At 47.5% G+C, this 13,058-nt stretch overlaps 1 protein-coding gene across 1 annotated transcript; it reads left to right on the forward strand.

Moving 5' to 3' along the window:
• Window positions 1–425: 425 nt before the first annotated feature.
• Window positions 426–5,194, forward strand: DBX1 (developing brain homeobox 1). Its single transcript, XM_086749201.1, has 4 exons — window positions 426–991; window positions 1,518–1,619; window positions 3,180–3,382; window positions 3,774–5,194. The coding sequence occupies exons 1-4, from the start codon at window positions 430–432 to the stop codon at window positions 4,146–4,148; spliced, it is 1,242 nt and encodes a 413-aa protein (XP_086605327.1). The 5' UTR covers window positions 426–429; the 3' UTR covers window positions 4,149–5,194.
• The last annotated feature ends 7,864 nt before the right edge of the window (window positions 5,195–13,058 follow it).

Consider the following 13,058-nt stretch of genomic DNA (forward strand, 5'->3'; position numbering starts at 1 on the left):
TATTTCCCCCCTCCTCCCAACAGAGCTTAGTTCCGCGTTTCCCAATTTGTATTTTCCATTCCACAAACCCCGTGCGCTTTTCTGGGAGCCCGCAGATCGGTTTATATGAATATTTATTGATTTATTTCCTAAGCTCAGCGGGGGAGCGGCAAATAAATTTAGTGCTTTCTTTAAATAATTCCCTTTCTACGAGGCAAGATGTCATTCGAAACTTTTAAATAGGCATTTAATTAGCCCGTGTGTGTTGCCTCGGAACAAAACCCCGCTGGGAGCCTTTGGAGCGTCGTATTCCAAAGAGGCGGTCAATATGCAAAATTGATGACTACACTTTCTTTGTGGCGGGGCCATTGTGCCCCGGTTGCTTATGAAGTCTAATCCAATCATAAATTGCGGCCCCGGACCAATGGAGGAGCCCGGAGCTCGCCCTGAATGAAGCTGAAGTGGAGAACTTTGTGGGACCCCATTGTTGGGGCTGTCACTTTTGAAAGAGCCTCGGCGGGGCTGACCGCTATAAAACCCACCCGCGTCCGGGAGGAAGGGGCAGAGAGGACCCCGCCGAGCCCGCTAGCTGGATCTAAACGAGGTTCGCCAAGCAGAAAACAAAAAGCAAACAAACCACCCACCCGCCCAGCCATGATGTTCCCCAGCCTCATCGCCCCGCCGGCCGTCTACCCCAGCCTCCTGCGGCCCACTCCCACCCTCACCTTGCCTCAATCCCTGCAGTCGGCTTTTTCCAGCCATTCCAGCTTCCTGGTGGAAGATTTGATCCGGATCGGCAGACCCACCAGTTACCTGTCCAGGACCGGTCCCCCGCCCAGCATCTCCCCCCCGACCTCGACGGCCAGGACGGATTCGGGGCCGCCGGAGCTCGCCGGCTCCACCCCCACGACCGGTTCCCGGAGGATCTGTTCGCCACAGACTTCCAGCAGCAGCGATTCCACTTTCCTGAAATTTGGAGTCAACGCCATCCTGTCCTCCGCCCCTCGCTCCGGTAAGCTCTCACTCCCGAATCCCCCCTCCCCTCGCCCCATCGAGGGGAACCCACCGGGGCGGGAAGGAGCGGGGAACGGTTTAGGAGAGGGAGGGAGGATCCGGTACCGAGGTGCTGAGCCCTCCGGTAGCCACCGAGAGCGGAGGGGGAGCGCTGGCAGGATGCTGGTCCCGCCGCGGAGCGGCCGCAGGAGGGGCGGAGGGGGGTCCCACAAACGGGGTGAGGGTCGCACAAATGAGGTGAAGAGGGTCCAACAGACCGGTTTCCTGGCTGACTCTGCCCTCCCGGCTGCCGCTTTATGCTGGCCAAAGCATCTCAGCAAAAAGTGCCGCTTTTCCCAGGCGGGTCCGAGCTCAGCCTGGAGCGCCTTTTTTTTTTTTTTTTAAATTAAGGAAAACACCACCGCATTGGTCCCCAGACCAAGCGACAGACCCAGCCGTGCCGTTGGTCGAGTCCAACCAACGGTAACTCTTCGCTTAATTTCTTTTTTTTTTTTTTTCCCCTTTTTTTTTTTTTCTTTCACCAGAAGCGTCCCCCGCGCTGCTCCAGAGCATCCCTCCAAAGACTTTCTCCTTCCCGTACTTTGAAGGATCCTTCCAGCCCTTTATCAGATCTTCCTATTTCCCAGGTAGGTCTTTAAAATTCCCTCTCTCCGGGCACAGCCCGCCAGTATGTCTCCCTGTCCCCCCTCGCTCCACGGGGGGGTTCAGAGGTTGGAGGGAGCCCAGCGTCGGCCGCCCCAATTTGATGCCCCATTGAGCACCGGCACTGCCTGATGTTCCCCATCCTCGTCGCCCCGCCAGCCGTCTACCCCAGCCCATCCCATCGTCAAATTATCCCCATCCCAAATTATCCCGATCCTCGTTCAGCACCACGAGGGGAGCGGTCAGCGCCCGCGCAACCCCCGCGCAGGCGGAGGGAGGCAGAGCTCCCCCTCTATAACGCCCCCTCCGCCCCAAATCTCTACTTCCCCGCCGGGACGCCAGCGTTTCCAAGGCGGATGGAGGGTACCGCGGGCGCGGTGTGACCGCCCTCCGCCACCGCGGACTACCGCTCCCCTCCTTCCCCGTGGGTCTCCGGCTCCGTCGCCTCCCGGCCAGACACTTACTGGTGTTCGCACCCCCGCGAGAAAACGGGCCACGGGGGTACGGTCCTTACAGCGCTGAGGTATTATGATGCGGAGAGAACAATTAAAAAAAAAATCTAATTACACAAACAAGCTATTAATTTAAAAAGAAAACAGGGAAAGGGAGAGAGGGAAAAAAATAACCCAAGCTCTTCCATTCATCCTCCGGATAATGGAATTTGCTTCCTTTCTCCAGCATGTGAATAGCCTAACAAAAACAACTTGAGCTTTATAAATAGCTTTTCATGTCCATTTAATGAAAATGATTTGGGGAAAGAGACGATTGTGCCATCAGTATTCTCCCGAGGAGCCTGGCATGCCGTTGTGTTTAGTTTGAAAGTGTAAATCTCTTTTGTTCCAATAATATATGGCGTTAGCTGCTTGTCCTCAGTCTTTTTCTGTTAGTTCATTACTACACAATTACCATTCACGCTTCATTAGCATCTCTGTCTCTCTTGGGGAGGTTCTTCTCCCCCCCTCTTTTTTTTTTTTTTTTTTTTTTTTTTTAAGGCAAAACTCTGCCCTTTTTATCATACCAATGCCATTGGGAACCAGGCAATGTGCTAATTAGCTGTTACTTTTCATGTCTTCGGCTCTAATTCTTCAACTTGGGGGGGGGAGGGGGGGGGAAGAGATTAATATAAAAAGATGAATACTGATTGATCAGAACTGCATCTGAAGAGGAGCGGTTTTGTTCAGAATCAGAAAAGTCCTCATTTTCATCTCGAGCATAATAAAGCGCCTGAAAAAAAAAAAAATCAAATGCTTCTGAGCAGGAGGGAAAGCTTTTTTATTATACCTCTATCTTAGCCGGTGCGCCTCGCTTTGCCTTTTCAGGCCAGAGACCTTTGAATCTCCCAACAAAACCGGCCACTATTGATCCATTTTACACGATTGAGTTGATAGATCTAATCCCAGAGATCGCTGGCTGAAAGAGCAGCGCTTAGTTAAGCCTCAAGCTCCTTTTCGCTGCCCCAGGTTGATAGGTGCCCTCCCCAAGGGCGGGGAGGGGGTGGCGGGGGGCCTGTGCCGCTCTGCTCAGCTCTGTGTTCCCCCCTGCAGCCACCTCTGCCGTGGTCCCCATCCCCGGCACCTTCTCCTGGCCGCTAGCCGCCCGCGGCAAGCCCCGCCGTGGCATGCTGCGTCGTGCTGTCTTCTCCGACGTGCAGCGCAAGGCACTGGAGAAGATGTTCCAGAAGCAGAAGTACATCAGCAAACCTGACAGGAAGAAGTTGGCAGCCAAGCTGGGCCTCAAGGACTCGCAGGTGAGAAGGGGTGCAGGGTGGGGAGAGCAGAGGGGGTGTTGGGAGCTGGGACCCCCACTCCCAAGAGCAGCTTGAGAGAAGGGGAGGAGAAGGGGACAGGAGCAGGGAAAATTGCCCAGGACCAGGAGAAAGCCCAAAGCATATAACAGAGCCATGAGCACCGACGGAGCCAAGAGAGCTGCACGATTCCCAACTAGATGAGTAGGACAGGACAGGCCACGGCCTTATTGGCCCCTCAACCCCTCTCCTAAAGTTCACAAATGTCAGGTTCTGTGGTTTCTGTTAGCTTTGGTACAGGCACACGCAGGGTTTCAAAGATGCAACCAAAAGGCCTTTCCCGGTCCCTGTTTTAACTGAACTGTTTCTTTTCTGTGTTGCTTTGCCTCCCCAGGTGAAGATCTGGTTTCAGAACAGGAGGATGAAGTGGAGGAACTCCAAAGAAAGAGAGCTTCTCTCTTCTGGTGGCTGCAGAGAACAGACCTTACCCACCAAGTTCAACCCTCACCCAGACCTCAGTGATGTAGGCAAGAAATGTTCAGGAGAGGAGGAGGAGGAAGAGGAGGAAGTTCCCCCCGTGTGCCCACCCAGCCCCCGGCATCCCTTAACCTACCACCAGTCCCCAGAACACCTACACTTGAGGGACAGACTGGACTCCCAGATGTCTCCTTCTCCATCCCATTCTAGCAGCCCCAGCAAGCCTTCAGACTTCTCAGACTCAGAGGAAGAGGACGATGAAGGGGAAGAGGAAGAGATAACAGTCTCTTAGATCACCCTGCCTGCCCCTACCATCACATGGGGACATTGCAAAGCTGTAAATAGAACAGAGCGCTATAAATTGAAGAGGTGATGTCCCACCCAAACGTCCACATGCTTCTCCAGTGCAGGTTCTTTATCACATAGTCTCAAGACTCTCTACTTACAGGTTTTCCTTATTTTTGCACCCCATGTGGAGGTTTTCACGTTCATAGTATCTGCTGACCTTTTCATAACTCTCTGCTTAGCCACCAACACTTGCTCACTTAGCTGCCTTCTCCCAAAAACAAGCAACAGGCAGGGGGGAAGTGCAGCCTGTTGGGAGGGAAACTTTTTTTCCCCAGGTCAGAAACAACAACAAAACCACAATCTAGACACTGTGGCCATTTTTATTACTTTTCAAGTGAATTTCCAGCTACTATTAAAATTTCAAACCCCTGAGGACCGCTCTGGTCTAGCGACCCTTTCCTCCAAGAGTAAATAACGGGATTGAGGGGCACAGACCAAACGCTGCCACCCTCCTCACCCCGGCGCACACAAGACTTGTGCCACAGACCCACTGACATCCCTGTACCGATTTCTAAGGTATAATGTAAATGTGCCTTGTGTAACAGAGGTCTTGTATATTTATACGTTCTTCATTTTAATTTATGCCTCAGTATCCTATCGGAAGCACTGCCTAACCCACCTTCTTGCCCTGCAAGCCCATGCTTATTTTCCACTTTGCTTCTGCTATCCATGGTGTGGACGGAGGAAAGTGGATGTGCCTCTTTGATTTTTGACTGAACTTTGCTGTCTTTGCACAGCTTATATGAACTGTACACTATTTTGTACACTTACTCTGTATGGATGTTTTATACCAAGGTTATTGTGAATGAATATAACGATGCTCAACAAGATTTCTCTCCTTTTTTTAATTAAATGATGGCTAAACTACAGACAAATGTAGCTGTTTAATTGTGTAACTTATAAAGAAACGCTTTTATTTTCTATTTTACCATGTACAGACTTTAAATATGTATATATAATAAAGTGAATGATTGCTAAATAAAGAAAAAAGTAGATTTCCAAGTTTGATCATTCAGTAAATACTTGATTCCTGCTTACAGGCTGCTGTAGGTTGTGTCTGGGGCCAAACAGGGAAAGAAAAAGAAACTACCTTTTATCAACAGTATAGTGATTAAGAATTTATCCAAATTGAAATCAAATAACCTTACAAGAGTATCTATCTGCCTTTTAACTACAGAGGGACTCAACCAAAGGATTAAAGGTTTTCTGCAGTTAAAACAAATACCGGTTCTTCACTTTTAAATGCAGCGTAATTCCTGCTTGCTGTTGCGCTGTGCTCCCCTCTAAAGCCTTTCTGACTATTTTCCCTCCTTCCAGTTACTCCCTGGGTAAGTCAGGGTGTGGGCATTTGCCCTCCATCATCACCCTGCGAGATGCTACAGTTTGTAGACTGGGAGCGTGTAATCACAATATTCTTTTGGGGCAGAGAAGCCTAAGGGAAGAGATAAGGCTGAAGAGTTGTCTTAAGTTTAAGTCCAGCCAGATCACTTCCACAACACAAGGCAAATCCTGAACTACATGCATATTTTTTTAAGATACAAATACACACTACAGAAAGATCAATCTTTTCCTCCTTGCATACAGGCAGCAGGGTTCTGCTGAAACAGAGATTTCGCTACAGAGTTCACTTATTTTCCGCTCTGTGAACTCTAATGCCCACCACTCGCAACGTGCCAAAACAAAATAAATACACACAGCAGACATCACCCGAGCACAACTATTCCTCTACGAGCCACTTCACTATGCTGCCACAGCTGTGAGAAAACCCATGAAAGGGAGAAGGGAATAATTCCAGCTGGAAAGGACCTACAACGATCACCTAGTCCAACTGCCTGACCAAAAGTTAAAGAATATTATTAGGGACATCGTCCAAATGCCTCAAACACTGACAGGTTTGGGGCATCGACCACCTCACCAAGATGCCTGTTCCAGGTCTCCAGTTCCTCTCCTGTTAGGTAACTGGAGGTGCCTAACCCAGGACACACTGCCACTCGAGTCATCCTCTACCCCTCCAACACCTTGCAGCCACTGCCGATCGATAACACACACCTGAGACGGGGCAGAGACAGGAGAAGGTACATACTGTATTTATCCCACAAAATAGAAAAGAAAGCACAACAGTGTAAGAATTTGTCGGTTTGGTTGGGTTTTTGTTTTTTGTTTGTTTTGGATTTTTTTTATGTGTGCGTGTTGGGTTTTTTTTTTGGTTTGGTTTTTTTAGTTTTTTTTTTTTTTTTTTTTTTTTTTCTGAAGGGAGAGGTTTTTCCAAAAAAGCAGCACATCTCCCAAACACCCCTAAAAGGTCACACCAACATCCTGGCCCAGCCAGGTCCAAATAAAAGAGCTCTATTACCAACAGCATAGGTAGTGCAGGATGTGGTGTTATCCATCTACTGACTCTTTAAATGACAGAGCATTATAAATAATGACAATTATTTATAGCTTAAATTTTACTAGTTCAGTAAGCATAAGACCATAAGTAACCTATAAAGACAGATCTAATTCAAAACATATGTTCTTGTTTTTAAATTCCTAGGCTGCTTGCAGAGAGCACAGGTACCAGCTCACACACCATGACACTCAAGAAAGGAGCATGTTCAAAACAAGAGCAGGTGTCACTTACACATAACCCCTTCCAATTCAGTGTTCAACAGAAGCCACTAATCATCCTACACCCTCAGCTCTTTACAGCTTGTCTACTGGAAAGTTACCGAAAACCATTATTTCAGAGTACTTCTTTCAGCATGAGTGCTAGTACATCTTATTCTGCTGAGCAAATATCATTACTAGAGGAAAAAAAAAAACAACTGGAATTGTCATTTAGTGGAGAAAAAGTCTTACCTGAAATATGACATTTATCAATCCTACTGGTTTGTTGTTGTTTTTTTTTTTTTTGTCCCCCTCTTAAAGCACAAAGAACACTGTATGACCACCAAGCACAACCATTTGAGATTCAGGGATACCTTAACAAGAAAATAAAGAGCTTTTTTTTTTTTTTTTTTTTTCCTCTTACTTACCCACAGCTGCCAGACTGCACCCATAGCTTGCAGAAAAAGAGCCTCTTTCACCAAAAGCTCCCATTTTATACCCTGGGAGGCGAGGCCCGAGTTCACAGTGACGGCTCATGCAGGACAGCTGTGCCCAGGGAGGACCTGCAGAAGCAGCTGCCCTTGCCGAGATTCTTACCTGGCTTCCCTTAAACCTGGAGGGATTCCACTTGCTTTAGGAGGCCCTGATGGCAATTGGGCTCATTCCCGCTGTGCGGGATGCTTCTATGAGCAAAATGTTTCATAACTGGCTGTTAATAAAAAAAGTGTCAGAGGCCACCTCCCCCTGTTCCCTGAAGCCAGCTAATCTCGTGAGGCTTACACAGAAACTGCTGGCCCTGGAATTTTTTTTTTAAATTATTTATTCAAAAAAAAAGAAAAAAAATATATAGTAAAAATATTTAATTTTTTATGCAACTCTCTGCATGCTTTGGGAAAGGAAGAAAGGTGGTAAGAAGCCTTTCATGCCTTCATGGAAACAGAAAAATTTCCATGTTGACCAGTAGCATCCGCAGCTTTTGGAACTCTGGAACCAAGTTATCCTGTAGATAATGGACTCTGCTGCTTCGTGGTGTGGAAGGGCTTCTTTTAAAGACCTGGTGGCCCAGAGCAGTATTTTAAGTCTGTTCTTCCTTCCCCCAGCCAGGATGGAAATATCTGACACTGGGGAAGGGGAAAGGCAGAGCAGGGGATTTATCTTTGGTGGCTGTGAGCTCAGGGCAGCAAGTACTCCATTATTTTATCCCTTAAGAAACCATCTGTGCCTGCTGTAGCTTTAATCTCCTCCAGCATGGGAGCAGCTTTTAGAAAGGGGAAAAAAAGAAAATAAATCACTTTCTTAGGGAGTCTGTGCCGCTGTCACCTGGGGAGCTCTGCGGCAGCATCCTCGGCCAGCAGCCCCGGAGTGTCCCCAGGATGGGTGGGGCCCAGTGGCACCCCTCCAGTCCCCCTCCCCAGCTGAAGGGCTGCTCAAACCAGTACCCCACACAACTGGGGGAGCTGGAGGCGTTTTCACCTGTGCCACAGCCAGGGCAGATGAGGAAGGCAGGCTCCTGCACAGCCCTGTACTGGGAACACTGCGCCAAGACTGCTGTATGCCCGTTGAAAAAACACATACCTTTACATGTAGAAATAATTTAATAAGCTGCAGATGGTAACACTATAAGCAGGAAAACATGTTTATTCCATCTGTATGACACACTGTGTTTCCTAAAAACAGTAAGCCAAACAATCCTCGCCAGCCACCTCATGTTTCGGTACTGCAGAGCCCGAGAACGTCACAGCTGAGAGAGAAGAAAAAAAAAAAAAAGTTAAATTGCCTCTTTTTTGAAAAACACCTGTCTTCTATCAAAGTCTGAACATTGCAATAATCTTAAAGAAATAGAGCCCAAGATGCAAGGCCATAGTTTCCAGAAGAAACCAGCGCAGGCTGAGGCTCATGAAAGGCTAAACCCTCACCAGTGCCAAACCCCATCCTAAGGAAAAGCAGACTTTTTAGAAGAGCCCTGAGTTCACTCCTCAAATTTTAAAATTTATTTATTTAAAAGTCTTTGCCTGGGAAGTTTAAGGCAGAGTTTGACACAACAGCAGGGACAGCCCACAGGGTAGCCAGGACCTCACAGGAGTGCCCCTGCTGAACGTGCACAAGTGGTAGGTAAGATGTCAAACAGCACGGGGCCCAGTGTTGATCCCTGGAGGACCCCACTTGTGACAGGCCACCAGCCTGAGTAAAACCCATCGACCACCGCCATCTGAGCACTGCCTGTCAGCCAGTTCCCTCATTCATCACCCGACCAGTCTGCATTTTGGCAGTTTGTCCAGGAGAGGGCTGTGGGAAACATGGTCAAACGCTTTGCTGAAGGACAGGGAAAAAACATCTACTCTCCGTCCCATGTAGAAAATGATATTTTATTGTAGAAGGTGATCACGTAAATCTGTCATGATTTCCCTTTGGTAAATCCATGCTGGCTTTTCCCAGCTGCCTACTTGATTTGGTTTGTAATGGTTTCTAGGAGGACTTGTTCCATTACTTTCACAGGGATCGAAGCAAGACCAATAGGCCTGTAGTTTCCTGGGTCCTCTTTTGGGCCCTTCCTGTAAGCAAGTTTGACATTTGCCCTCGTCCAGTCATCAGGGATAGCCCCTGGTCTCCACAACTTTTAAAAGATTATAAACAGTGGCCTTGCAAAAGTGTCAGCCATTTCTCTTGACACCCTGGGGTAGGTTCAGCCCAGGCCTGTAGATTTATGTCAGTTGGGCCCTTGCAAGAGGATGCAGACCAGCCCTCCCTCCACCACTGGTGGGTTTACACATAATGTTGTAGCTACTTGAGACTGTGATCTGGGGTCCAGCTACACCAGTAAAGACAGAGGCAAAGATAGCCTCGAGAACCTCGGCCTTGTCAGCATTATTTGTACTTAGGTTCCTCGCCCTGTTTAGCAACGGACCTATGCCTTCCCTGTGCTTCTGCTTACTGCTCATGTGCCTGAAGAACCTGTTGTTGTTCTTGACATGCTTGGCCAATTTCAGTTCTAGTTGAGCCTTAGCCTTCCTGACTGCAGCTCTGCATGCACAGCAAGGTTCTTGTAGTCCTCGATGGATTTTTGGCTGCCTTCCCATAGCCAGTATGTGTCCTTTTTTGTGTGTTTAAACACACCCAAGAGCTCATTGCTAAGGCAAGGTGGTCTCTTGTTCTGCCTTATTTCTTTCCCTCTGTAGGGGATCGGCTGTTCTTGCGCACTCACACGCTCCCTTGCCATCCATGGATGCTTCCCATGGGCTCCCTCACAGCTGGGCCCTGAGCACCTTGAAGCTGGCCCTTCTGAAATCCAAGGCCTATTCAGTGTACTTAGAAGGATCTTCAGCTCCACAATGTTATGATTGCTGTATCCAAGGCTACCACTGACAGTTATGTTGTTGTCCAGGTTCTGGCTAGGATAGAGTTAATTTTCACCTGAGCTGGGAGAGGAACTGGAGCTGGTGGCACCAGTGGCTGGGGGACACAGCTGGGATGGGTTACTAATTAGCCAGCAGCTGGGATAGCTTACTCAAATTAGCCAAAGGGCTCTTCCACACCATGTGACATCATGCTCAGTGTATAAGTGAGAATGGTGGTGAGAGGCAGGTTTTGGTACCTGGAAGGGAGCTGGGCATCAGGATCCAACACGAGCTATTGTACTGTAAATTACACGCCTAAGTATATTCTATTCTTGGTTTTTTTTTTGTTTCTGTTTTTTCTTTCTCTGCTGTTCTGTTAAACAGGTTTTATCCCAACCTATGAGTTTTGCTTGTCTTTTTCTTTCCTGATTTTCCTCCCTGTTCTGCTGGTGTGTAATAAGGGGGGGAAGTGAGCGAGCGGTTGTGTGGTATTTTATCTATTGAGTGGGGCTACACCAGTCTTACTGGTTTGTAAACTGTAAATTTAGCAACACACTGTTCCTAACTGGCGTGTCCAGCAGGAAGCAGTCCTCAGTGCTTTCCAGGAACCTGACGGATGGCTTGTGCACCACTGCAGGGACAGATGAACAGCCAGGACTGATGGGAGATGTGGGCAGACAGCAGGAAGCTGAAAACATTGGAATAATGTTGGCAGAAATACTATTGTAGATTAAGTTTAGTGGCTTGCACAGACCTAAGTTTGAGGTTGTTCCTCCTCACTGGGCTCAGGCTTTGTGTCCTAACATCTCTTTTGCACTGGGTGGTGCTGGTTCATTATGATCCCAGTAAGAAAGGCACTCAGACTCAGTGAGGTATCAAAGTGCTCTTTCTAAGTGCTAACACTGTAAAATGAGGATAGCGGGGATAATCTTATGTACCTTTAGATGATGGGAACCCCAAGTGGTGCAGCGTCAAAGGGGCTGCATGCAGGATCCTTGTCACACTCCATCCATGGCAGTGGTCATTTGACCTATGATTGATAGAATTTTTTTTTTTCTTGAAAGAAAACAACGCTATTAATCATTTCTGCTGTCAAACAGAAAGGATGGTGTCATGAGAACTTCTTGTTGCACAGTTAGATAAAGGCCAAGACACACGGGTGGCTTAATTCCTGTCACCCAGGAGGAGCTGTCTGCAGCCTCTGCTATTAGAAGGATCTGGCTGTGTTTGTCCAGTGGACGAGGGATTTGTGCAGCCCAACATAGGCCTGAAGGCCAGGCTAGTCTTGCAGAGTACAGTGGCCCAGCAGAGGCCTGGCATAGTCGGGTTAACAGTTATGTAAATCACCACCTCCTTAATGCAGAATCGTTTTTCAGTCAGGATTGCTACAAGAGCCCACTGGAAGCATCCTCCTCCCAACTGCCTTTGGAACCCACCTTAGGTTAAAGTCCAGCCCCACATGGGTGAATTTATTACAGGAGGAGGGATTACCCATGCTCCACCAGAGCACGGTCTCCATCCCTTGTACCTAGCTCAGTGGTCTTGAGTGTCCAGCAAAGGAGCAAATCAGAAGTAGTTGTGTATCTGACCACCCTGATCTGGTTGGAGATGTCCCTGCTCCTTGCAAGGGGGTTGGACTAGATGGCCTTTAAAGGTCCCTTCCAAGCCAAACCATCCTGATTCTGTGGCTCCTCCCTGTGCCAAGTGGGGGTTAAATTGTGGAGTAAGGAGAACCAGACTGATTGCCCATATTAAAAGCTAGAAACCAATTAAGTGTAGGTATCTCCACACCATGAACCCTTCGTTATCACACCTAACAGAGATTAATGTCAGAATCATCAGCATCAGTGAAGTGGTAAAATGTGGCCATGCACAGAAAGTGCAGAAGAGAGAATGGGAGCCTGAAGGGTAGCAGGAGGTACTTCCTCTCTGGTTCTTGAGGTAACCTGCTTCAAGGTATCAGTGGAAAGTGAAGGGTGATAAGTACGTGTCACAGGTTGTGGACTGAGTCATCATAAAATGACTCCAGGGAATTTTCCCTTTGATTGAAGAAAGGAAGTCAGCCCTGATCCTACAGCACTGATCAATAATGAGGTGGATCCAGAAAAGATACAAAATAAGAATAAAATACAATGTTCAAAACAGAAAAGCAGACAAATAAAGATTAAAGAGAAGATAAGGTAGAGGAGGAAAAAAAATGAAGAGGAGTGTACAAAAAAGTGTACACACCACAGAAAACAACAACATGGAGAAGGGATGGGGAAGCCAAAAAAGGAAAGCGAAGATATTAAGCATTTTGGTAACAGTCCAGTATTGATTCAAACATTGTCCAAGATGAGGACTGGACTGTTTTCCAGGGCCAATTCTAAAACATGCAATTCTGTGAATCAAAGGAAGCTTACAGAATTCAGAAAAATTTGCTCATGTCCAAAACTGTTCTGCCTCTGGAAAACCGCTGCGGAGGGAGAGATAATGCCCACATTACGAAAGCTCAGCTCTGAGTTACAGTTTGCACTGCAGCACTATCAAAAGAAAAGTGAAGAGCATTTTTAGATTAATCTAACTTGAATGCAGATGATCAACTTCTCAGTGGAATTTCTTCTTTTTCCATCCTTTTTGTTTGATATAGGTGAATCTGTCCTACTGCCACTGATAGTTCAAATCAGTGAGCAGAGGACAAGGCAACTACAAGGAACTGTCAAAAAAGCAGACATACGAGTAGAAAATAATCTCCAGGAAAAAAATTACTACTGTTGAGAATGGAAACATTCCAGGCCAGGTTGGACGGGGCTCTGAGCAACCTGATCTGGTTGAAGATGTCCCTGCTTCTTGCAGGGGGGTTGGACTGGATGGCCTTGAAAGGACCATTGTCTTGAGCAAATCTTGATGGATACTGTGTGCAAACATTAGCTGTGGGAGAGAATCCTACT

Source organism: Chlamydotis macqueenii, chromosome 5 (assembly GCF_036417535.1).
Source record: "Chlamydotis macqueenii isolate bChlMac1 chromosome 5, bChlMac1.mat, whole genome shotgun sequence".
Classification (NCBI taxonomy): Eukaryota; Metazoa; Chordata; class Aves; order Otidiformes; family Otididae; genus Chlamydotis; species Chlamydotis macqueenii.

Bases quoted from the DNA above. Each gene is read 5' to 3' on its own strand.
- DBX1 (XM_086749201.1), top strand. From the start codon at position 430: ATGAAGCTGAAGTGGAGAACTTTGTGGGACCCCATTGTTGGGGCTGTC. The intron at 992-1,517 runs GTAAGCTCTCAC...TTCTTTCACCAG, and splicing joins GTCCTCCGCCCCTCGCTCCG to AAGCGTCCCCCGCGCTGCTC. The intron at 3,383-3,773 runs GTGAGAAGGGGT...TTGCCTCCCCAG, and splicing joins TGGGCCTCAAGGACTCGCAG to GTGAAGATCTGGTTTCAGAA.